Source organism: Lampris incognitus, chromosome 3, assembly GCF_029633865.1.
Source record: "Lampris incognitus isolate fLamInc1 chromosome 3, fLamInc1.hap2, whole genome shotgun sequence".
Taxonomy (NCBI): Eukaryota; Metazoa; Chordata; class Actinopteri; order Lampriformes; family Lampridae; genus Lampris; species Lampris incognitus.
The window spans coordinates 77418608-77445338 of record NC_079213.1 but is presented as its reverse complement, the minus strand read 5'-3'; the positions used below and the strand labels follow the sequence as shown (position 1 = coordinate 77445338).

At 40.6% G+C, this 26731-nt stretch overlaps 1 protein-coding gene across 1 annotated transcript; it reads left to right on the top strand.

Annotated features, from left to right (window-relative positions):
- Positions 1-245: 245 nt before the first annotated feature.
- gabrb3 (gamma-aminobutyric acid type A receptor subunit beta3) lies at positions 246-25812 on the top strand. Its single transcript, XM_056277782.1, has 9 exons — positions 246-298; positions 402-493; positions 609-676; positions 12297-12517; positions 14292-14374; positions 14986-15123; positions 16730-16882; positions 23359-23603; positions 25465-25812. Exons 1-9 carry the CDS (start codon positions 282-284, stop codon positions 25810-25812), a joined length of 1365 nt encoding a protein of 454 aa, XP_056133757.1. The 5' UTR covers positions 246-281.
- The last annotated feature ends 919 nt before the right edge of the window (positions 25813-26731 follow it).

Here is a 26731-nt window from a genome sequence, read left to right as displayed (position 1 = left end):
ACATATCTGACATGAGAGCAGGTGCCGGTCAGTCGTGTTGCTATCGCACAGGCCGGCGGCAGCTCGTCATGAAGCGTAATGTAGGAACTCTCACCTGATTACCGGAGCCGGACGGGAGCGTGAGCGGCGCAGCTTCCCTCGCCGATGGCAAACCTCGTCAGATGTCATTGAGTCATTTGTTGAACGCTGGAGCGCATCCGTTCACAGACACACGAGGGATGTGGGCATCGCAGAAAACAAGGTTATTTGACGTGCTTTCGTTGCCCCTGATTGTGGCAGTCATGTCCTGTGCCCAGAGGTGAGGGTCCGTGACTAATCTTTTTAAAAGAGAGACTGAGAGCGAGAGAGCGAGCGAGAGGTGGTAAATCGATGCAATCCTTGTTTTTTTATTTCTCTTCCAGCGTCAACGAACCGGGAAACATGTCTTTCGTCAAAGAGACGGTGGATAAACTGTTGAAGGGGTACGATATTCGCCTTCGCCCAGACTTTGGAGGTAGGCACGTTGGTTTTGCCTCATCCGCTTTGTTTGGAAAGTGCAGTTTGTCTTCAAATGATATGATGCCCCTTGGATAACTTTCTCTTCCCCCCCCCCTTTTTTTCGATGTAAGGTGCACCGGTTGCTGTTGGCATGAGTATAGACGTGGCGAGTATAGATATGGTGTCAGAAGTCAATATGGTAAGTTAGGCAAATCCCATATCTAAATTAATTACTTTAACAATTGACTGTGGGCATGGTTGTGTATCTCTGCAGAGTTTCCTCCCGAGCTTTCCATTTATTGCCCTGGTTTAAAGTAGATGTATTCTTCTTTTACACCACGGGTGCTCTAATGGCTCTGTCAGCCAATGGAGTGAGTATGCTGTTTTGTATTTCTTCAGTGATCGAAGGTTTCTGACCATACAGATGAGTGTCTGAGTGTGTGTAGCTTACTGCACGCATGCATGTGTATGTATGTGAGCAAGTGCATATGGAGGAAGGGGTTGCCACAGCGTAGGCTCCAGAGGTTAATGTCGATATGTCATCCATCTTTGGTCTGAACTGCTGACAGAGCATGACGCTTGACCACATGCTACCAGGGGGAAGCGGGCTGACATGCCAGCTTGATAAGCATGTATGATGAAATACGACCACAGTGGATTTTAAGGGCGGCCCAGCACATGCAAATACAAATCCAGTGTGATTCACAGAGCAGCAAAATATTTTCTCAGAAACATTTGAGTGAAAGGGTTTTGAAAATAAGTTGGGGAGCGAAGGTAGCGGTTGTGTGCCTGTGAAACACTACTTTGTGGTTTCATTTATGGTGTTCAGGTCAGATTTGCTTTGTATATTTGGAGAATCGTTTGCTTTGTGTGACCAATATTCCTGCACCAAAAAAAATAGTTCTTTGCCTAAATGTAGAATTGTGAATTTACACAAGATTGACTCTACGTAAAGAAGGACTTGTGGGTGATTCAACCTTTTCTGTTCTGTAAAAATGGGTAAATTCTCGCATGTTAGCATTGATTGTGGCTAGTTATTTTCCAAGATGGCAAAATCTGATGTTACGAAAAAAAAAAGTTTAAGAGGAGTCTTTGCACCATGTTCTTCTTTTAACAGTGCTTTAATTTTTGTTATTCAATTTCATTTAAAATTATGAATGACTTCTGTTAAGAATGATTTAGATATGTATTAAAATGCCAATGCTGCTACCTGCTCTTAGAGAGGATAACATATAAGCCATATACAGACCACACTAACCTTCAACAGCGGGACATGAAACTGCTCAGTCTCACCCAGAGATGTTTGCATTCACTCTATGAACCATTATCTTGCACTGTTTATAGCAAAATTAGTTTTTCTAACTTTATAGTTTTTGTTATGGTCATATTCAACTCAGATAGGCAAACAAAAGAAGTCTGACTCACACAATCATCAAAAATACCAAAAATATACATGTCAGCGTTCAGATTTGGGTCAAGATTGGGTAGGTTTCTTTGATTGAAAGTAACATGTTTAGATGCATGTGCACATTAATGTGGGGTTTTGTATATAAAACAACTAAATATAAGAATAGGGACCATAGGATTGATTACCAATTGTGTTGCAGAGCCAAATGAGCCAAGACCAGTACTACTGTATTTGATAAAATTTCCCAGCTAGGCTAGATATCATAGTGAGTCCCTTTCTTTTATCTTTTTTTTCACATTTTACTGTATGCGTTTTCATCATGTGGAGAATCCTCACTGCACACAGGGATAACAGGGACCTTTACAAAAATCACAAGATTTTACTACATAGATTAGCCTCTTATAGCTGGGCAGATTTGAATGAGTCATATAAATCAGTGGTTCTCAGAATGGAGCTCTTGAGGGGATTACAGGTGTATCCATGGAAATTAGGAATTTTTCAAATCCAAATAAATCCACTAGACATTATGGCAATTAGTGAATATATAAGAATGACCAAATGTGGTCATACGTTTCCTTTTTTCCATTACTGTATCTCCACATACTAAATACATCATTTATTTGAGACAGTTAAAGGGACAGTTCATCCCAAAATCAAAAATACAAATTTTTCCTCTTACCTGTAGTGCTATTTAACCATCTAGATCATTCTGGTGTGAGTTGTTGAATTTTGGAGATATCAGCTGTAGAGATGTTTACCTTCTCTCGAATACAATGAAACTGGATGGCACTCGGCTTGTGTTGCTTAAAGCACCAAAAAATATATATACTTGTTGTGAGCAGTATGAAACTGCTCACAACAAGGTCTGTGGATTATCTTGAGTAACCAGGTCATGATTTTTGGAAAGAGACATTGCTTTTGACTTTTTCAAAAAATAAAAAATGGGGCACTTTGAGCAACACAAGCCAAGTGCCATCCAGTTCCATTGAATTTGAGAGAAGGCAAAGATCTCTACAGCCGACATCTCCAAAACTCGGCAACCCACAACAAAATTATCGAGATGGATAAACAGCACTACAGATAAAAGGAAAAACTTTTTTTTTTTTTAGGTGAACTTTCCCTTTTAGACAGTTACAATGTAAATGTTCTTTGATTTGCTTGAGTGCTCTTGCTGTTTTGTTTTGGAGGAGTTGAGTGGAATTTAGGCAGCTGGTAAGGAGAAGAATTGCTGTATTGAGGTAATCTGCATTATACGATGAGGTCACGAAGAATACTGGTTTCAGAACTGGCTGGAGGATGTTCGCCAAACCCATATACTACACATGTATTTCAGCTTAAGTTTAATCTCCATTCTAAATGTTCTAGCCACAGTTTTGCTATGTAAACACACATAGCAACATGCTGATTCAGTAGCAAGTGCAGTGAATATTCAAAGTTAGCTTAGCAGCTATCGTTGGCCTCATAACCTTTCAATTCTGATTCCAAAATGTTCAACAATAACAAAAAAAGACAAGTGAATGCTTTTATTTTAATTCTTTGGTAAGTGACTTTAGTGTAAGCAGGATAATCCACGCTGCGGTGGCATCATGTGTTAACATCCTTTAACGCATACCTTGTCATGGATTATCCCTTACATATTTAAAGCATGAGATGAGCATTACAATGTTGTAAGCACTGACAGGTACAAACCTATTTTTTAGTCATCTCTTCATATTCATTATGAGGGATTTAAGTTTTATCATCTGTTTCCCCTGTTTTTGTTGCAACATAAATTTATGTATCCTCTGCATACGCATGAAAGGGGACACCAAATTCATAGGACATAAGCAAGTGAAAACAAGTAAACAACAGAAGTTACCAAAGTTATAAATTTTAATATTCACAACAAATTTAAAATATTTTTTCATAGTTTGATCTGTCTCCTCTGCCTCCAAATAATCAGTCAGTTCTGTATTTGTATCCAGGTAAAGCAGCTCAAAACATTGCTTTGCCATCCCAGTGACTCAGGTTTTAGCAACAGCTCTTCATTTTAGGCCCAATTTTTAATTGCTGTTTGGGCTCATTGTTGAGCCATCAGAACCCAGTGGTACACGGTAGCTTTGTGCGTGATTAAACATTTTCTACTACATTGAATGTGATATGTTTCGTTCACTTCAAAATGGGTTGACAGAGATTGAAATACAAGATACTCAATGTGACAGCTGAAGTGACTTTTGCATGATTTTAAATGTTTGAAAGGTTTAATTTTATTGAAAGAACACTGAATTGAATCAGTGAGAATATACAAAAAAATCATTCGATTTATCTAAATAGAAATATAGAATGGAGCTGTTGGGTCAGTGGCAAAAATTAGTAAGTAATTATAAAAGGAAATTACTTTTTCAATTGTGCACCAGAAAAGGGAAGTCATAGTGCATAGTCAGCTATAGAAACTCGCCGCTGGGGCAGGTTGTTACTCAGTATCTTTTTATCATTACTTGAGGATACTTAATCAGGTTGTTCGAGGATTGCTTACAAAGGGACTATGTTGTATGTGTCCTCCCACTGAAAGAATGTTTCACTGCTCACTATACCACTCTCCCCTTTTTCTCTCTTAAGGGGGTCCTAATTAAATCAGATATCAATAAGGTCAGAGTCAGATATCCCAAACCTCTAACCTCCTTATCACAGAGACCAAATTATGATTTGAGGAAAAGCAGTGTGCAGGAATTGGTTTCACAACTTCAAATAACTTTCAACGAATAGTTGATGCAGTTAATGATGATTGGTTTTTACCACTTCTACCACTTTGGTCTCAAACCCCTGAGCTACACAAGTCAAGGTAAAGACACTCCAGTTTTAAGTGTATTGACATGGACATAGAGAATAAATAAGTGCAGGCTGCCATTCCAAATGTTGTACTTTAGAATTGTGTCTTTAGAAGTTTCAATGTGTGCTAGTTTACAGTATACTAAAATTGCATTGCACTGTCTCAAATTGGAGACTTTGAGAGGGTGTAATGCAAGGCAGGGTCCAGCCCCATATAGTGAATAATAGGTTATGTATTTGTAATGCAGTATACCAAACTTCCCCCTATCTTTGCATGCCTAAGTCTTTATTTAAAACTGATACATGCCATAGTTACCAATGATACATGCCAGTGCTTGGGCACTATTTAATCCAGCTGATGTGGCATGCCACTAAATAGGGCAATTTTTCCCCATTTTTAATTGACAAGTAGGCCAATGCAAATTGTGTTTCCTGACTGGCTTTTTCCCCATCTTTGTGAGGTGCAGTTCTTCCCATTTGAAGGCTTAGATGAAATGGGGAGAAGTTATTTCTTTTTAAAGTGGATCATAATGTATAATTGTCCTCAAATAACAGTTGTATAACGTGTCGTCTCTAGTCCATGAAAATAATGTAGCCAGTTAGTTTTATGGTGTTATTTTTGCTGGCTCATTAGCTAGTATTTTGAAGATAAATGTTTGTTTGCTGCATAGCTCACTGAAGACAAGTATGAGCCAAGTTTGTTTTTGTTTTTTGTTTTTTTTGGGTAGGGGGTGGGGAGAGTCACAGGCCTTCAGACAACAGAAAATGCTCAATCTGCTTGGCTCATGTGTTTTTGAATGCAGAAATATCATGGTGGGGGGGGGGGGTCACAGCATTGAGTGGTTTACTTTGGATCAATCACCACCACTCAGCAACGCCTACTGGTATTTACTAACCCTATTATGCTTCAGGAAGGCTGAAATATCAAACATAGCCCCTTTGTCTAAACATCTATAACCACATTTTTTATAGAAAATGGCTCCTCCCTATTTTCACACAGCAGCTGACGATTTTCACCGCAATGTCAAACTATATTAAAATTTGTTGCCAGGGAAACTATTGCCAGTCCTTGTCAGTGACCCTGTAAAGACTTCACAGCCTTTGCGAGGTGGCCAGGAAAGTTAATTCGCACATTGCAACTGGACCACAGTGTGACTGCAATTACAGAGTTGATGACAGCGAAATGCACAAATAAGTCAAGAGTTTTAATGGTGAATCATGTTTAAATGACCGATCGCTGTTTGTTTTTAAAGGGCAAACACAAAGCACACCGTAACACAATCAGTTTCTCTCTGTCACAGTCTGTCTCTCTTAAAGAGAAGTGGAAAACATACATGTTGGTGGCAATCTTTCAAATGGCCAGTCACACAACGTATCGGCCCATACCCTGTGTGGGCGAGCTGTGGAGAGCTTGTCGTTAAGGAGATGAGATTATTAATTTATTTCTCACTTTGCTTGCTTCACTCCATTATGTTCATTTTTGAAAACTGATACGGCTACCCCTAATTTTATGATTTTGCATTTATAAATAGTGATTTGGGAGTAGACGATACACAAGTGTCATCTAAAAATAAATGCATTCCCTGTGCACAATGTGGAAGTACCCCTGCAGGGATGACCCAGTATGCCCAAATTCAAACGAAATTCCCTCAACATGTACTCTCCAGGCACACAGTGTAGTATTTCAATAAGGTGTAATCAAGATCCACCCAGTGGTCTTGCCTTGCATATATTTAATAGCAATGATTCAGCCGGAAGACAAATCCATCATCTGCTAAAAAACCCATCAATTTTCACATTTTAACATTATCCACCTTGTGCCGAAGTCTTACCCTTAAGACATCTTAGCTTAGATGTTCCTCTTGCTAACCTGTATGTTTATATAGCTAGGCTAAGATGATAAGTCAGCCACATAACACATTGAAAGCCCTGAGGGTGCAGCCCCTCAGAGAGAAGTGAGGCAAAATTCAACTAGAAATTGTGGTGTGGTCCTCCACAACTTCGCATGGAGTTTATTTTCCCTATGATGACCCAAATATATAAAGATGGGTGAAAAATTAAAGGAAAAAAATAATGCTTGTTAGGGGGTCTGGGGCCTGTTATGCTTTGGGGGGTATTTTCCTGACATGGTTTGGGTCCACTTGTCCCCTTAGAGGGAAGGGTCACTACAAATCAACACAAAGTTATTCTGACTGATCAGCTTTATCTTATGATAAGACATTTCTATCCTGAGGGGAGTGGTCTCTTCCAGGATGAAAATGCCCCCATCCACAGGGCATGAGGGGTCACTGAATGGTCTAATGAGTATGAAAATTATGTAAATCGTATGCTATGGCCTTCACAGTCACTAGATCTCAACCCAGTTGAACACTATGGGAGATATTGGACCGACGTGTTAGACAGCGCTCTCCATCACCATCATCAAAACACCAAATGAGGGAATATTTTTTAGAAGAATGGTGTCCATCCCTCCAGTAGAGTTCAGAGACTTGTAGAATCTATGGCAAGGAGCACTGAAGCTGTTCTGGAGGCTCCTGGTGGCCCAACACCTTACTAATACACTTTATGTTGGTTTTCCCCTTTAATTTGTCACCGGTCTGTATGTATCATTGTGTGTTTTGTGTAATATCATTCTACTCCCCTCTCCAACAGAATACTTCAGATAATGCTGGAGTGTCAAAACTGTAACCTGACGATAGCATGTGAAACTGTTTGTTGCTGAAGAACCTTTGATTTAAGTCAAATGTCCATTGGAAGGCAACAATGGTGCTTCACTTTTATAGGCTTACAGCATATCTAGACATGTACCATTAAGACCCAAAGGCTACCTTTATCAAGTATGCAAGAAGAAAGGGCATTCTTATATTTATACTTTCTCATAATGATGGAGCACTATTTCGAAGGAAATATAATGAGAACTTCCCCTCGCTGGGCATCCAGGTAGTGTAGTAGTCTATTCAGTTGCCTGCCATCATGGGGCTCACCGGTTCAAATCCCTGTGTTGCCTCCAGCTTGGTTGGGCATCCCTACAGACAAAATTGGCCATGTCTGTGGGTGGGAAGCCGGATGTGGGTATGTGTCCTGGTTGCTGCAGTAGCACCTCCTCTGGTTGGTTGGGGCACCTGTTCAGGGGGGAGGGCGAACTAATAGCGTGATCCTCCCACGCACTACGTCCTCCTGGTAAGGTGAAAAGAAGTGGCTGGTGACTCCACATGTATCAGGAGGAGGGATGTGGTAGTCTGCAGCCCCCCCCCCCCCGGCTCGGCAGAGGGGGTGGAGTGGCGTATGGGACAGCTCAGGGGAGTGGGGTAATTAGCCAAGCACAATTGACAATTGGGGAGAAAAAGAGAGGGGGGGGGGGACGTTCCCTCGCCTTTCTTATTGGTTCATCATAGAATTTTCAAGCACATTGCTGAGCATCTAACTGCGTATGAAATGACATGGTATACTGTACTATAGTAATACATCCCCTCAGGAGTACCTTCAAGGTAGAATGATCTTTGAATACTGCAATTTGTAACAGTTAATTGGTCACAACAATTGATCTCCAGATCCAGAAAGAGTCGTTTAATTTCAACCTGTGACTTTTGGAACATCTATTGACAAAACCCAAGACAGCTCTGTGGACAATCTTTTCTGGTTGAATACCTCTCAACAAACTGCCATGATGGAGCAAAACAGGTTGTTTTGTCACCTTTTTTCTGTTGGTTTCACATGCATGTTAAACCCAGAGTAAAAAAAAAAAAAAAAAGTTCTCTCAACAACCTCCTCCCCTCACAAAACCAGATCCCCTGTGACATCACTCTGTAAAAATAAACCTGGAACATTGGTTATGAATGATGTGTTTTTTTTAGCGCCTGGGAGGATCACAGATGTCAAAAATGCAAGAATTAAATGAAAGGTTTGTTACACGTGTACAACTTTGGAGCCCACTGGGAGCACTTGGGAATCTTATAAAGTGCTGAAACCCCGTTTTGACATGGAGCAAGTGTCTCTGAGTGCTATTCCTGTATTCCCGACAGACGTCCATGTGTTAAGTTGACGTAAACGCTGTTTGACTGGCACACAATAACCATGTCTGAGCATGAGTGTGAGCTCTCTGAGCTGAAGATGACACGTCAGTCTCATCCTCCCACTGTGCCTCATGTATTCACTGGTGCCGAGAACAAATCACATTCCCTCTCTTTCTGTCTACATATCTGAGAAAAAACAACACCTTTTATTTTTAGCTGTCTCAAACATTGCCCTGCCAAACCAGGTTAACTGCATTTATATCGAGAAATCTGTATTAAGCTTTGGTAGTCTGTTGATTCACAGTATGACACAAACATTTCTGAATCCTCCTTAGGATGTTCTGTGTAAGTATTGGGATATTCAGGGTAATTTAGCTGCCAGATGATGGCACAATAAATCACAATTTTTTCTGTAGACACACTGTCACAGCTGACACAGCTGTAGGCCATTTTGTTTTTTCATCTTAAAACAATTTTTGGAACTAAATTGCAAGGAAAAAAGGTGCTTATTCTTTGCCCTCTAATTTTAAAGATAATGTAGGTTATATGTTAAAGATGGCGAGGGATGGATATTTCATTTTCACCATTTTGTATGGTTGGGTTGACTGTGCCCTAAATAAGAATCATTCCATCTGTCAGAGGTCCAGTTAAGGAGGTGCATATTTGGTATTTTAATATCCAATAGAACAACCCAAACACTTGCAGATATTTTCAGACAAATACCTTAGTCCTTGTTCAGTTTAGGAAGTTTCTTAATCTCTACTCCCTTTATCTATTGTGTCTACTGTCTTCGTATCTACTGCATCTGCTGTATCTACAGTGAAAGTATCTACAGATGACATGATGGCTCGCCAATCAAGCTTGAAATTATGAGTTGTGATTTAATAGGTGAAGGAAGGTTTTTAATGTGTTGTTTCAGCATATCATCACATTTGAGATGCTTATCATGCGGCAAGATTATTTCCAAATCGCATAAAATATGGTTTCACAGTGCTATAATAATTTTATAATGCTGAGTTTTGCAAGTTTCCAAAGATCACTTTCCTCTTATACATGCAGAGTGACATGACCTTAGAGCTAAATGAAATGGTTGGAGTGGTCTATATGGTATAGACGTGGAATGAGGTGGTTAGCAGATGGGCTTATTCTCTTGTACCATGAGGGCTTTTGTGTAAAGCTGATTGAGCCAAATCGCCGCAGCTGGAAGAGGAACTATTGAGATCATCTAATGGCTTCCTGTACAGAGGGAGAAAAGGAAAATTCTGTACCGGAGGAAGCGAAATCATGTTAAACTTGCTTTGACATATTTCTTCTCAATTTACCCTAAAATCATATTCCCCTATTAAAAGACAAAACCTGCATACCTTCACAAATTGGAAAGAAACATGTAAAAGATGGGTGGCACATCATTGGTTTGCTCATCCAAGTGCCACCAGAAATATATCAGACACCAATGACTGGATTTTGACAAAAACCTGCTGGAATGGGGCGTCTGGGTAGTGTGGCGGTCTATTCCATTGCCTACCAACACAGGGATTACCAGTTCGAATCCCCGTGTTACCTCCGGCTTGGTCAGGCATCCCTACAGACACAATTGGCCATGTCTGCGGGTGGGGAGCCAGATGTGGGTATGTGTCCTGGTCGCTGCACTAGCACCTTCTCTGGTCAGTTGGGGCACCTGTTTGGGGGGGAGGGGGAATAGCATGATCCTCCCACACACTACGTCCCCCTGGCGAAACTTCTCACTGGCAGGTGAAAAGAAGAGGCGGAGGAGGCATGTGGTAGTCTGCAGCCCTCCCCAGATCGGCAGAGGGGGTGGAGCAGAGACCGGGATGGCTCGGAAGAGTGGGGTAATAGGACAGGTACAGTTGAGAAAAAGCCCCCCCCCCCAAAAAAAAAAAACTTGCGGGAATTATGCATCTTGCTACCGCACCCTTGATCTGTGACGGCACATTGACTATTTGTTACAGTATATGTCAAGTCAATTCAATTTTATTTGTATAGCCCAATATCACAAATTATAAATTTGCTTGCTTCAAGGGGCTTTACAGCAACACAACATCCGCTCATTAGGTCCTCGCATCAGATAAAGAACAACTCCCTAAAAAAAAAAACATTTGAGAATGAAATGAGAGAGAAAGAAAATACAGCTTTCGGTTGTTAATGATGGCTCGGGTTATAATTTTGTAAATGCCAAGTCTCCATGTGCCAAGATCTTTTAGTTCCTGAAATCCCATCAGACCAGCAGTTTTCACGAGGTATTGAATGATGGAATATGACTACTGCGCACTCAAAAACCAATCTGCAGTCTCCATTCAGATGAGACAATAACTCTACCGTTGAGAAGACAAATCTCGAGTTTGAATTCAAATAAGAGATAGAACAATAATCACTGGTTATAGATATGCTACTGTGCAAGTTGGTGAAATGTAATGATTTCAGCCCAAGTTTTAGTGTATTTCTTGAGGCCTGCTCATTTATTCAAGGGTGCATTAGTCAGCAGAACAAAACAATGTTAGCTAGTAAACAGGTCCATTAAAGGCCTGTGAAAGCTTTCCTGTTTGATGGCTGCACCTGTGGAACCAGTTAGAAGTCAGAATGCTCTCTAAATAATGTACAGCCTCATAGCATGTTTGGTGGTTCATTCTCATAGTAATCTAAGAAGCTGTCTTAGCTTCCTTCCTGTATAGCCATTAAATCATCTGCACAGCAACTTTTCCAGATATTTTTGTTATTCCATTATGTGCTATTACCAAAGAAGTTTAAAAATAGTGAGTGACATGTCTTAATGATATCTACCGTCACCAGAGTTTTATCACACACACACACACACACACACACACACACACACACACACACACACACACACACACACACACACACACACACACACACACACACACACACACACACACACACACACACACACAGAGATGCACACAAACAATTCACACATTTGTCTACAAATAAGAATTGGCTTATGCCAAATAATTTAGATCATAAACTCGTGCAATTCATTATTGGCTACCAACTTCTCTGTAGCTTCCTATGTAGCTGTCTGCTTTTTTCATTCAGAGATTTCAAATGGCAGCAGGATTTTTTTGTCAGGAGGAAAAGTGGTCGGCCTTCTAAGCTGAAACATCGTATCAATGCTTTGCTTGCAGTAAAGGAAATCTATAGTCAGAGAATGAGTGCCAGGCTTCTGCATGGAAAGCCTGAGGAGGGTCCCTCTTTTAGGCAGGTCTTGAAATATGTCCCCACAGGGCAATTTGTTGGGAATCAGCGTTGTTTGACACTTCTATAAATATTGCCTTGACTATGGAAAATCCATCCAAAGCTCTGGGCTCCAGACATCTAGCACTGACCTTGGTAGCTTTACCATCTTCTGTGAGTACTATGAGTAAAGGGTCCCAGAACTCGCTTTTGTGAAGTGTTGGCTAGATTTCTGCCAAGAGATTGCAGATCTAGGACATGAAATTACATAATTTATGCTGTATCTGCTATACAAATTCATAGCCATGAGTCATGTACTTCTTTGAGTTAAGGTACAGTACATCACCAACATGACCATGCTCTCTTTCTTCCAACAGGACTACACATTGACAATGTACTTCCAGCAGTACTGGAGAGATAAGAGGCTAGCCTATGCAGGGATCCCTCTCAACCTGACACTAGACAACAGAGTAGCAGACCAACTCTGGGTCCCTGACACCTACTTTCTCAATGACAAGAAGTCCTTTGTGCATGGGGTTACAGTTAAGAATCGTATGATTCGACTGCACCCAGATGGCACTGTTCTTTATGGCCTCAGGTGAGTGGTGTTGTTATTACGACTGATTTGTTTCAGGGTTTATCCATTAAATGACAATAAACTGATTCACTAGACAGAAAATGATAGAGCTCACTTAGTTCACGATCTATACCTGTTGTACAAAATGTGTGTTAGGAGTAGTCACTTTTACTCAATGCTGCAGGAGTGGCATTTTCCCTGGCACCTTGCTTCATGGTGAAATGCATGTAGACATATTAACCAAAATTACAGCTGCACATTATGTACCCAAACAGATTTTGAGAAAATGTGAAATTAAAATGATCTTTTTTTACCTTGTTAGCTCATTTCCCCAGTCTTAATATGCACTGATTCATCGCCGTGTCGAAAAAAAAAAATCACAAAAATTCAATATTCTTATCAAAATCTAATCACCCTAACTTCCTCTAAAACAGCCAAGTTTTTGTGAATGTATCACCAAGTCCAAGTGGACAGGTGAACAATATTCCAACCAATGATATCATTAAGTGTTTTGCACGATCCAATCAAACCCTGAAGGATCGAATTACAGCGCTCCCTACAGTTTTTCCTTCCCTAATATCCTGTTTCCCATTGTCTTTTCATAACTGATTGGAGATAAGTGAGTGTTAGATTTGCCACTAAATGCAATTCTAATGAGTTAATGGTAAAGTAATGCTGCTTAACAGTGTGCATTTGGATAGAAACTAAAGCTCTAATTCTCAATAGAAATGTCAGCTTTGTGAGTCTGCATATAGTTGATAGCCACTGGTTGATTTTCAAATGAAGATATTCTAGATATCAATACAAGATGTTTGTATGCTCCCTTAAAGGAGGATACTGCTCTTCTGAGAATGCATCACTTGAATTTATTCCAATTGACTGTTTGCAAAATAAAATTGACAAGGTGATCCACCAATCACCATCAAACAATTGTCTCAGCTTCCTCTGACATCTTACCTGATTCAGCTTTGATGCAACGTATGATGCATAATGCCAAATTAGTTAAAAGACACCGCCTAGAGAAAGGGAGGTAGTGAAATTGTGCAGTTAGGAAGACTGTAAAACAGATTCGTGTTATAACCCAAATATGTTTACCATGCTGATGTGACATTGAGGTCATAATAGGTCATAATAGCAGAGCTCGTCTAGAAATTTTACCAGACATAGAAACAACAAATATGGTGGGAGTGGGAGAAGTTTTGCAAACTGCTCGTTCAGTGAATCACAGTGTTGTAAGTTATATTAAGTGCTCTTCAGTAGGTTTTAACCTTGTTACAAGCCAGCAGTGGCTACTGTTTTTATTTAAGTGATATATTGCATGTTTTTATAAACCATAAACAGAGAGAGGTGGACATGAATGACAAGAACTGTTTAAATTGCCAATTTTGACCCCCACTATTCTATACTATGGACATGTATTTATTCTGTTATAAGGAGACTTTTACCATAGTACATTATTTTAATTCACGAATTATACAGCGCTTATGTGACGTTCTTATTGTAGTTGCATTAACAGGAAAAACACGGTTCAAACAGATGCCATTATTTATGTTTTAAGTGTAGATATTTGCTCTCGGCACATTTAATCCATAATCCAGTTGTGTGTTTTTTTTCCTTGCAACCATATTCATTTAGCTCGTAAAAAGAAATGTATGTCAATAGTTTATCCCCATGCATATTTCCTTTGGGCTTTGGAAATGTGTGATTGTGAATTATGCCTGTTCAGCCTGAGAGATTTATGTAAAGCATAGATCTGTCAAGTTAATGATTACTTGTCTGTTGGTTTTTCATCCAGAATCACAACGACAGCAGCCTGTATGATGGATCTAAGGAGGTATCCGCTGGACGAACAGAACTGTACTCTGGAAATAGAGAGTTGTAAGTCAAAACTTTCCTGTTTGTGCCTCATGAAGAAAACAGCCCTACAAAGGATAAGTTGCTTAAAGATGAACACGAAATTTCATCTCTCATCTGATGAACACTATAAATGTGCTCCATACATTGATTTTGCTGAAGCACGTATGTTTCACTCAGGATTGCAGGCATGCAATGTATAATACAATGAATATAATATAATATAATATAATATAATATAATATAATATAATATATGTGATTAGATATTATTTCTATTATGGAAGATTTTAGCTTGTCAGTCCCAATATATGGCACAATAAACCCCAAGCTGCGTCATTCTTTAAAACTTGTTTGGCTGTCCTTGTGCTGTGCTGTCATAAAACTATTGACAGCCATGCATCTTCAGGACACACATCCCTGTTTGTGGATGATTTAGATCTCATCTAATCAGCCATCACAGCCAGCTTAGCCTTTGCGACTGTTGAAACTTAAATCACTTATTTCTTTGGTTCCAAAATGTCACTTAAGCCTTGGCAAATTAAGATACATGGCTTAGTTTTAGCTAAATAACAAAACATTTTCAATGTGTTTCTCACTGATATAAATCACAGCTTTGTGTGTCCTTATCCTCAGATGGCTACACAACAGATGATATCGAGTTTTACTGGAAAGGAGGAGACAGTGCTGTGACTGGGGTGACGCGTATTGAGCTCCCTCAGTTCTCGATAGTTGACTACAAGCTGGTCTCCAGGAATGTCGTCTTTTCCACAGGTAAATGAACAATTCATCCATCATTGGTATATATCCGTGAAGACGTTTCGCCTCTTGGATGAGAGGTGAAACGTCTTCACGGATATATACCAAGTCCAGTTGCACTTGATTCAATTCCTTTGGATAACCATGACCTGGATGAATGAGAACATTCACAGACACGTAAATGAACAAGCATCCTCTCATCGAAGTGAAGTCATTATCGTGCTTTTCACCATCTGTAAAAAACTGAAGTGGTCATGTTCAGCTTGTCCCTTTCGCATCTGCACTGGAGGTACTCAAACTCTTGATACTGAAGGGTTCAGTGAAAGCCATTATTTTTTTGGTGTTCCTGTGGTTGTCCTGTACTTTGCCTGTTTTCCCATGAGGGCCCATGTACCACTTATTTCGAAGGCACTCCTAATTACAGGATTTACATCATATCCAGCCTCTCTCACTATAACACTAGAACTGGGAATAATAATGGAGAGGCAATTACCCCTATATTTCTTCGAGCTCTTGAAAAAATGATGTGAGTGCATGTGTATGAGTATGGAGATGTGCGTGTGGGGGGGGGGCACTTGATACAGGCTATCCTATATTCATGGGGCAGAAGACCCAAAGTATAAATTATTCTATTCTAATTCTTTAACATTGAAAACCATCATAATAATAACAAATCTCACTGGGGAATGCATGATATGTAGAATGGATTTTGGTCTTGTAAACATATTTTTAAAGAAGGAGCTGGGAAAGCACTGTGAGTTCATTGCAACTGGGGTGATATTTTTCATGAAATACAAAGAACTATATCTGTGAAGGGAGTCTCCAAATTTAGGGATTTTTTTTTTCATTTTAAATGCATACATCTGACAAATTCAGAGAGAGACAGCTGTGTGTGCAGCAAAACGTGCCAACAGAATAACGGTGTGGTTTAACTCTAAAATACCACCAGTTGGCGATGAATAGAGTAAAAAAAGGAAAAAAAGAAAAAAAACAGCTCACCAGACAAAGAGAAATGGCTGAAACTGTAGAGCACTCACCCAGCATGTGAAAGGACGCTGGATCATTGCCAGCAATCTTCAAACTACTGTGTGGTTCATTGGTCAGAGAGGCTGTAACATAACTGGAAGGTCTTAGGTACAATACTGATAACAAACGTGTCCTGTCAGAGAGTGACGAACAAGAAACCGAAGCTCTTACTGTTCACACTTTTTAGATTACACCAAATAAAAGCATTAGCTACATAAACCAAGTTGCGGTGGTAAGGCTGACCCATAACAGATAGATAACAAATGTTATGGATACATGTACATATGGGTCTTGTAACTCTTGTTAAAAGATGTGCGATCACATATGCATGTCATACTGTACAACTACACTTGTCAATGACACGTATAGACTGAAATGTTATTCATTACATTACGTTGACGTGCTTGCACACAAGTTGGTTCAAGGCTAAGTCTCATCAAATGATTTGCAACTTGAACCACGCTTGCTTGTTTCCATGGTGATGGAAGCAATTCACATGGCCATTGCCATAGGAACCAAAACAAAGCGCAAGACATCCCTGCTTTTCTCTTGAAATAAAGTGGGCTACTTCCTCCTTGTCCTTGTTTTCTAACAGGTGCCTATCCACGCCTCTCCCTGAGCTTCAAGTTGAAGAGAAATATAGGATACTTCATCCTCCAGACCTACATGCCATCTATCCTGATCACAATCCTATCCTGGGTGTCTTTCTGGATAAATTATGATGCCTCTGCTGCCCGAGTTGCATTAGGTATGATAAGAGTTTTTTAACCTGTTCTGTTGGTCTTCTATTTATCAAGGTTTAAGTATGCAGGTTTTCCTTTTAACATAAACTTCAATTTAGTTCAATTTAGCTTTTCCCACCTATAACTCATATGGTCAACTGTTATGATGTAAAGCCATGTATGGTTTTACATCATATCAGCTCAGTCAAATTCCAGTCAACTGAAATATTCTTATATTCTCATATAATATTCTAAATATTCCATTGTATTCATCTGCTTGAGGGCAGTCAGATTCAAATGTATGAACATGAACCATTTTATTCCAAAAGCCAGACAAAGAGAACTAAGACTTGAACTCATCATGTCATCAAAATGAAAAGTCTGCAGCTGTGTGACTATAATGAAAAATAGGAATGATATTTAAGTCACTAGTTAGGATACCCAGAGAAAATTCCTAGGTATCGGCTTCCATTTTATGGCTCATAACTGCCATCAGTATTTATAGAAAACAAAGCTTATTTTGATAATAAAAACCCGAATGCAATATGGTTTCCTGTTGTTTCCATGTTTTGCAACATTGCAGATTTTAGTTTGATTCAGTTCTACATAAGTACACATGCATATATGCATGGATGGATACATGAACACATATAGAGTACAGCAAACAAGATCGAAATCTGCAATGTCATCAAGCACTACTTTCTTGGAGCTTCTCCAATGACATGTAAAATATGATGACTTAATGGACTGTGTAAAATGTTTAATTGAGCTTCGATTTGTTGGAGTTGAGCACTTCTGAACCAGAAAATGCATCATTATATTCATAGAAGAACACTGCATACTCTCTTTATGTGTTTACCCATCGTCATAGCAGTGACAAGAAGTGACAAGTGTTGCTTGTTGCTGTGTGTGTGTGTGTGTGTGTGTGTGTGTGTGTGTGTGTGTGTGTGTGTGTGTGTGTGTGTGTGTGTGTGTGTGTGTGTGTGTGTGTGTGTGTGTTTGTATATATGTAGTACTGATAGTTTCACACAAGGGTACAATGTCTTCATCTATATCAAAAAACGACAGCATCTATAGTGTGCTTTGTGCATGGCTCCCACATTTCAGAAAACAACAGATGGAAATTTTAGCAAATAGTGCTGTTTGTACTCTGATGTCAATGCTCTATGTGCATACTAGGTTTACTGTGTGAAATGGGAAACAAAGTTCTGCCTTTGTGCACTTGGAGCCGCTGCTCTGGGATATAATAGGTAACTGTTGGGGCTGAATCGTGACTTTCTGGCTGTCCAGTGTCTGCTGAGACTAAAACAAATTCAAGGCCTAGCTCACTACTGTCAAAACCCACCATTGCCCCTCCCTTATTATATTGATAGATAGAGCAGTGGCCTTTAAGGAAACACACAGTCTGTGGGCAACAATGGAAGAGTACTGTCTTTTTTTATGTCTGTTAGGGTGCATAATTGCACTATTCAGAAATGCGCAGGTGCATGTATGCTGTACTCTACAGATGAATGTAATGTATTTGGAAGGATGTGGTTAGCAGCTAAATTTGGAGGTATCTTTGCAGAGTAAGCTCTCGCTAGGGAACAGACATACTGTGGAGTCTGACTTACCTGCCATAATGCATCGCCACTCAGAAGAGTACTGTCTGAAACACAGAAAGATCAATGCAGTCAGAATGCAATTACGCTTACTGTCCAAATTCAATCACTGTCTATGTGATCACCCACTTTAGGTGTCCTTTGTTATCTGTGAGTATTCCCTTATAATTACACAAGTGTCATGGGCAAAGTTAAATTGCAGGAATTCATTTTAGAATTCCTTCAATTTAACATATACAAGCCCTGTCAGAGTGTGCGAGGGTGGGTGAGGGCATTTAGACACTGTTCTGCAAAAGGATAATTCGCTAATTCATGTTCATGACATATTTACTAGAATTCCGAGTATTCCATTAATTTATTTGGAAAGTCACTATATAGTCTGTAGAATGTGGCATTCAATTATGTGCCATGGAGGTCCGTGTGTATTCAGGTTTTCGTTCCAACCCAACTCTGCACCAGCTGATATCCCTGATTAGTCCTCGTTTCTGGTTGTAAATGTTTTCCACTTCTGGTGCGGGAAGATGGCAGCGCGAAGTCTCGTTTGTGGCGGCCTCACCCAGTACCGGTGTGGGAAGATGGCAGCATGAACTAACGTTTGTGGCGGCCTCACCCAGTACCATCCATCCAGTGTCTTTGTACACGTCTGTCTAAGTTTGTGTCTTCATTTGATGGCTGGGAGAGCTGGCACAGGATCAGCTGGGGCAGCTTGGTCTGCTGTATCCTGTGGGCCCAGGGACCACGGCCCTGCCTGGAGCTGCACCCAAAGAGGAAGCACCGAGGGTGATCTGACAGGACGCGAAAGCGGAGCAGCTAAGCTAACTGCTAGCCCATGCAGACCGGCAATTCTGATAACACCGAGGGCAGTCTGGTGGTGGCCTCGCCTGGTGTTGACTGTGTTTTTGGCGTCGTCATGTGGAGTGCGGGGAGGTGTGTCAAGGATGTCTGTCTGGGAGAGATGGTGTTGGATTGGCTGAGGGAGCCTGGTCTGCTGTATCCGGTGGGCCCAAGGACCACGGCCCTGCCCGGAGCTTCGCATGAAGAGGAAGCCCTGCGGGCAGTCGGACAGGATGTAGAAGCAGGGCAGGCTAAGCTAACTGCTAGCCCATGCAGACTGGTAGTTCTGACAGTCATCTCATTTCATTTCATTCACTTGCGTACATGAAATGAAACGACAAATAAATGTTCCTGATTCCTGATAACCGTATTAATCAGTACAGTCAGCTGGTGTCGTGTTTGGTTGGAAAGAAAACCTGCGTATACATGGACCTCCGTGGCACATTATTGAATATCACTGCAGACCATTACAGGGGATAAACTTGAATGTGGTGTGCTGACATTTATGATTATGAGTGTTTTTACCCTGTATGGAAGATCCTTTGAAGAATTTGGTTTTCCACTGACAATATTGTCCAGTAAACTCAGACGCCCTACAGTAGCACACTGATTATATGAATCTCACGATGAAAAGCCTTCAAAAAAAAAGCTCCTGTATAAGGGGTGGTTAAGGGTTTGTTGTGTAACCCGTCTCTCAACTCTCAAAAAAGGGCTTTTGATTCTTGCTCTTCCCTTTGTTGTGGAGAAATCAATGCCATGTACTCCTGTACTCTTGACACCCCCACACATAGAGTATAACACTTTCGGTTTTATGTAAGCCACAACAGACAGAAAAAGACTGGCTATGTTTGTGCACCACGCATGAGATTTTGAATCAAAGTGGATGAATCTTATATATATAACCATGCTAAATGTTACATATTGCTGAAAGGAACTACAATGTCAGTGTTTATTTGTTCCCTGCATGAGTTGAATTCAAATTAAAATCCTTGCATGCCACATTAGCTGTCGACCATATGGTGGCCACTCTTTCTTGGTTTTAGGGCTTTTTCCACCTCTCCTTAGCTAAAGAAACCAAAGCTTGCCAAGAATTGTCATCCAAACATTTGCAAAGCCTTTTACTTTAAAAATTTACACGAAAGCACCAAAATAGCACACACTGTAAGTGTAATGGCTATTTGAGGAATAATTTCAACACAAACTCATCATGTTTGGAATAACAGTTTTACAGAAATATTTATACTTGCAGCTGAACGTGATCTATGGCAAGATCTTGCCATCAAAGTGTAGTGTTCCACCTTAATGATGTATGAGACTTCCCAAGGGGATCATTTCATATAAGAGACAGTGTCATTGGTAAACTATACTTCCCCTTGCAATTCTAAACCAATTGCTTTTTAATTAAAGATGTAATTAAAGAGGCAGATATTTTTTCTCATCCTGTGTTAGTCTTACAGTCATGTCTAGGAAGGATGTGTATATATCTAATTTTTCACACCAAGCTTGAGTGGTCTGACTTATTGGTCAGTAAATGATGTAAAGGAATTTACATCATGGTAGGTGATGCCCACTTTGCTTCATGTGGAGTGACAGATGAACAATATCAACAATCCCACCACCGATAGCTTGATTCAAAAACTGTTCTCCAATCAGAACAATTTCTCTTTCCCCAACCCTGACTCAGTGTTATCAACTGTATCAAAGTGTTTAATCTAGAGAGAAGTGCAGATTGGATGAGGTTGCGTTGTAATGTTTTTCGAACAGGGATTTACATGCACCTGAGTCTTGTATTTCCTTGAAGGCTATGAACAAAACATGTTTTACTCCAAGCTGCATCAGCAGTAGACATCTTAAAACTACAATCCGGAAGATTTGCATGCAGACAAATGTCCTTTTTGATACCTTCTATCAATGGACTTGTGAAGACAATAGTAATTTACATATATCCAAATAAAGGTTTTTTAGTTGCACATTTTTTTCTTTTTTCTAAATTTATTTCTGATTTCTCCCAATTTAGTGGCCAATCGATCCCTATTTTAATTCAAACACCCACCCTCGTACTGCATGCGTTCGCCAACTCCATCTCTCCGGCCGGCAGTCTCGAAGGAGACGCCCCCCCACTTTCGTTACAAGGCGACTCCAGGCCGAACCACTGCTTTTTCCGACACCCAGAGATGCATTCATGTGACGAACACAAGCCGACTCCGCCCCCCTCCCGAAGACAGCGCTGCCAATTGTTGCTGCTTCATCGAGTCCGGCCATAGTCGGATCTGACGAGACCAGGGCGCGAACCCCGGTCCCCAGTGGGCAACTGCGTCGACACAAAGCTGCTACACCACCGCGGACCCCTTGTAGTTGCACATTTTAATGGTTAATGTCAGTTAGTACAGTCTTCGAAAAAATAATATAGCTCAATGTGATTTACATTTTCACCACATCAGCCAAATGTGGAAGAATAACACAGATGATTAAGATTAAGTTTCCTTTATTAATCCCCCTGGGGAAATTCAGTTATTGCAAATTAACCCATCCTAGCTGTGTAGCTGTGATCTGTGTTAGGAGCAGTGGGCTGCCGCCTTCATGCTGTGTCTGGGGACCAACTCCAGTTCTTTTCCCATTGCTTTGGTCAGAGGCACCGACAGGAGTATAAACCCTAACATGCATGTTTCTTTTGATGGCGGGGGAAACCGGAGCACCCGGAGAAAACCCACCACAGACACAGGAAGAACATGCAAACTCCACACAGAGGATGACCTGGGGCCGCTCTGGTGGCCGAGCGGAATAAACCGCCGTTCTTGCAAACCGCTCATCATGTGGTTGGTAGGTTCGTATCCCAGACTAACCGTAACCGGTCACGGCCAGAGCGTCCACGGGGTAAGGCATTCATTAGGCCACCCTTACCCGAGAGATAGTGGGTGTAAATCGGTGTGGTGTTCGGGAACTCGTCGTTCTCCAGCGACCCCTCTGGCCCACCCGGGCGCCTGCTGCCAAGCAACTGAAAGCATTCTCCCTACGCCTCCTTCGCGGCCTGAAGGTGATGCAATCTATGCGAGGCTTCAGCGTGTAAAATAGCGAGAGCAGCCGACATGAGTTTGAAGGAAGCTGGTGTTACGACTATTTCCTTCCTGTGGAAACGTGAGCCAGGGGAGTTATTCGACAAGAGTTCCGGCCATATGCCATTGGGTTAATCAGGTGGATAAGGGGAAAAACTAGTAATACATTTATAAAAAAAAAGAGGATGACCTGGGATGACCCCCAAGGATGGACAACCCCGGGGTTCGAACCCAAGACCTTTCTGCTGTGAGGCGACAGCACTTTTCCACTGGGCCACCATGCCACCCACAAGTTTGAAGAAGTGTAGTAGCTAACAAGCAGATAAGATGGACCAAGCTTATTAGTTCAGCTATGTTTTGTAGTGGGGATGTGGGCAAGGTGCTGATACCACCACTCAGGGTCTGTTTCATTTTGAGCTCAAAAACCAATGCAATTACCAGTTTCGTCATAGGTGTCAGTAGGTTAAACAAACATGACAATCCTCTGTATTGTAGCTTTAAGAATTAGCACACTTAGCATAGCATGTAATTTGCGCAATCCCCCCCCAACCCCCCCCCCCACATATTTTGACTAAAGCTTTTCTGCGAGTCTTTGCAAAACACTTCCACGCATGGTGCTGCAGCTGTCGTCTACCTCTCGCAGTCCTGTTAGCATGTGGGAGACTGATGTGCCCTAAAATAGCCATAGCAAATATTGTCTGCTTATATAATTTCCCCCATGACTCTGTGAAGTATGTATTAATCATGAAAAATGTGTTAATTATAAAAGTGTCAGTGAATGACTGTCTTACAGCCAGTTTAATATCAGGTTTCACCATGAAGGCAGTGCAACGCCTACACACATGCTTTGAAAGAGAGCCCCCTTTGGTGCGGTTTGTCTTTGCAGGTTTCATCCTTATGCCTTTGTATCATGCCAGCTAAAGTTTTATTTTGGGAAACCGCATCTTTATTCTGTTTATATGTATATTCATTTTTCTGTGTGTACTATTTATAATGGTTTTATTTTTCTTCCAGGGATAACCACCGTGCTGACTATGACCACCATCAACACTCATCTAAGAGAGACGCTGCCCAAAATCCCATATGTTAAAGCCATAGACATGTACCTCATGGGCTGCTTTGTGTTTGTCTTCTTGGCACTGCTGGAGTATGCTTTTGTAAACTACATCTTTTTCGGAAGAGGCCCACAGATGCAGAAGAAACTGGCTGAGAAGGCACAGAAGGCAAATAATGACCGGGATAAATTTGATGGTCCCAGGGTAAGAATAATTTCCACCAACATACTACATCAGGGAATCATGACATGGACTGATAATTTCAAATGGCACTGCTGGGAGGTTTATTACACCAGGCTCGTGTCTTTATTAATGTACTGTTTGTATTGACCACATCTTTGCAGTCAATGCAGGTTAGCCGCTCTTTTTCTTGAAGGAATCTGGGATCTAAGCAAGTGTAAAATAGCAGATCACACAGCGACTTAACAGCCTCAAGACTTTTGAAGTTGTCAAGTTGGACAGACTCTGAGAGATAAATGCCAAATATGTTTGTGTTCTTAAAACTAAAATAACAATCATCTCATTAGGACCTTGATTCCAAAACAAAGACCATTTGCAATGATTTCATTTCTGCATTTCTAAACTGGAGGCCTTCAAATGTAGAGTATTTATGTGCATGGTTGAAGTCCTTCCTCAGTGAAGCTTAAGGCAGATGAAAGGGTTTCTGTGTGTTTCTCCTGGCTAGTCTGTTCTGGAGAGAGGCAATTGCAAGTCTTCATCCGTTAAACAGTCCAATCAGGTACAAGAGGGTCATCACTCACAAGGGGTGAGTGTCTGTCACAGTCTGACCAGGCACATCTGTACACTTTCCCTAAAACGTTGCCCCTGTGCAAAAAGTTTCCCTTTACATTGAACACAGTGACATGCTTGGTTACGGTGTCCCAGCCAAACATGCATTCTGTACCCGTTTGTCATAATCCCCATCATGTATGATTATATGGCATGTATACCACATTACATTCGTTCTCTCTATCGCACCTGAGCTCTCATTTTTCTCCTGTATTTGTGGCATTTTGATGTTGTTCCTTGACTTATAACCTCTATGTGCATTTCTCTATTTCCTCAATACTAAGAATCAAGTTATGGTTTTTTTTTCGTGTTGAATATAGCAACTGCAATATCAATTGCAGTTTCTTTGAGCATGGCATTTCTGCCTTTCTTTTTTCAGCACCTAAAAATAGATATCAGGGGAAACAAATGGTAGTAGGTTCTATTTGAATGTAATGGTATATATTCTCTCCAATGTACCATTTGATTTGTGGGTGAAGATTTGCACACTAGCGTGATGTTACATTACCCCTGAAAAAGATAGCAGCATCTTTGCAAATGTTGTGATAAACAGTAATGAATTTGATTTGTTTTTGCAATACTGTGCAGTCCTTTATGAGTAATGAGTTGCAAATGATATATGAGTAATAATCTCACTTAGTCTTCTACTTGTTATCACAAAAACAACAATGACCATGAAGGTCAAGAGCTTAGTCTCAATTGGTGTGTTACAGCACATTGGTGCAGAATCTTGAGATTTTTATTTCTAATTATTTCTTTATAACATAAGAGCCATGTTTTAGACACATTTCTCACCAAAAACAGATGGATGAAAAAAATTAAACCTAACAATAACATTATAACAGTTATCCAAGGCAGTAAAACGTTTTTAGGCTATATGCACTTTCAGGGTGTTGGATTTCTCACATCGCCCAATCTTCTATTATCTAAACATATAGTTTGCATTTTCAGTTTTGCCTACCAAATAACTTTGTGAAGGATTTATACGTATTTGCAGCTTTGAAGCGCAGCATACATTTGTTGCTGAAATTGCCATGACATGTGTATAGCAGTCCAATTTAACCTTGAGCTGATTTGTGTGAAGTGATTTAGTTTTTGGACAGGAAACATTTTTTTTTCTCAAGGCCACCCTCTGTTTCCTGAGCTTTAATTTGTCAGACTCCTGGAGGGCGACTATCTTGGCCTGATGTATAATGTTGTATGAGTCCCTGTCATCACTCATCGAACCCCTGGTACGTGGCCCAGTTCTAACACTATATCTGTCTGTTCGGCACAGGGCGACTCCCAGGGGAACATTTTGCTGACAACTCTGGAGATCCACAACGAGGTGGCAGGAAATGAAATCACGACCAGCGTGAGTGAGACTCGCAACTCCTCCTCGATGGTGTTTGACCACTCGGGGGTCCAATACAGGAGGCCGAGTGCACCGCGTGAGCCGGGTCGCGTCAGCCTGGACAGGAATGCACATCTAAAGAAGACCCGTCTGCGCAGACGATCTTCACAGCTCAAAATCAAAATCCCAGACCTAACCGATGTGAATGCCATTGACAGATGGTCACGGATAATATTCCCTTGCACCTTCTCCCTTTTCAACTTAATCTACTGGCTCTACTATGTGAATTAATGCACACTGATGTTTTGGGTTTTGTGGAACCCCATCATTTCTCGTTCTTCTTTGCGGATGAGAAAGGGATGAGAAAAGACAGCTTCTTTATTTGAATAACATCACATGGTAAAATCCTAATGGACTATTTCTTTTTTATATCTATACAAAGAGTGCATAATTTTGGACAGGGAAAAGGTACTTAATCGTGTGCAGTTGTGTATGCACACCAGAAAAGGATTTACCAATGAAACTGTTTTGCAAAGACTTCACTGCCCTCTGCTCTTTGAAGTCCTGAGACATTTCCCATACGGACCAAACACCCAGCTCACCCAGTTCTGCAGTGCTGTATATTGAAATGATTATTGACTGTGCTTATGCCAATTAATTTCAGGATATACAGTTGTCATAGTAATATGAAGCATTACTATATATGAACCCAACTGAACACAATCAGAATGCAAGAGTTATTAACTTTAGTTATAACATCTCTATATGTATATCACATTTCAGCTCACATTTTTGGTCAAAAGACACAAGGCAAACCCAATGTTTAATGCTGTTGAGGTGGTTTTAGAATGAGAGAACAAATCTATCCGCCTTGGGGTTAATGCTAGAAACTATTCATTGGTTCTGCTGAAGTGCTTAAGGATGTTGCTTTGTTTCATAGCATAGCATTCTCAATGATATACAAGGATGTCAAAAAATGACTTTGATTTCAGAGTCCACAGATTGGTTTTGACTAATGGAGACACTTTTTTTTAATCCATACAGTACCAGCATTTTATAAACCCTACATTACCTATCGTTCATAATCACGTTCAACTGATGTGAAAATTGCCACGTTTCCTGCAAATATGACTTTTTGCAATGCAAATCCTTCCTGCAAAATCGACTTTGTGTTCATTTTCTAGTACCTTGCAACATTTATACATGACCG

Bases quoted from the DNA above. Each gene is read 5' to 3' on its own strand.
- gabrb3 (XM_056277782.1), top strand. The intron at 677-12,296 runs GTAAGTTAGGCA...TTCTTCCAACAG, and splicing joins TGGTGTCAGAAGTCAATATG to GACTACACATTGACAATGTA. The intron at 15,124-16,729 runs GTAAATGAACAA...GTTTTCTAACAG, and splicing joins GAATGTCGTCTTTTCCACAG to GTGCCTATCCACGCCTCTCC.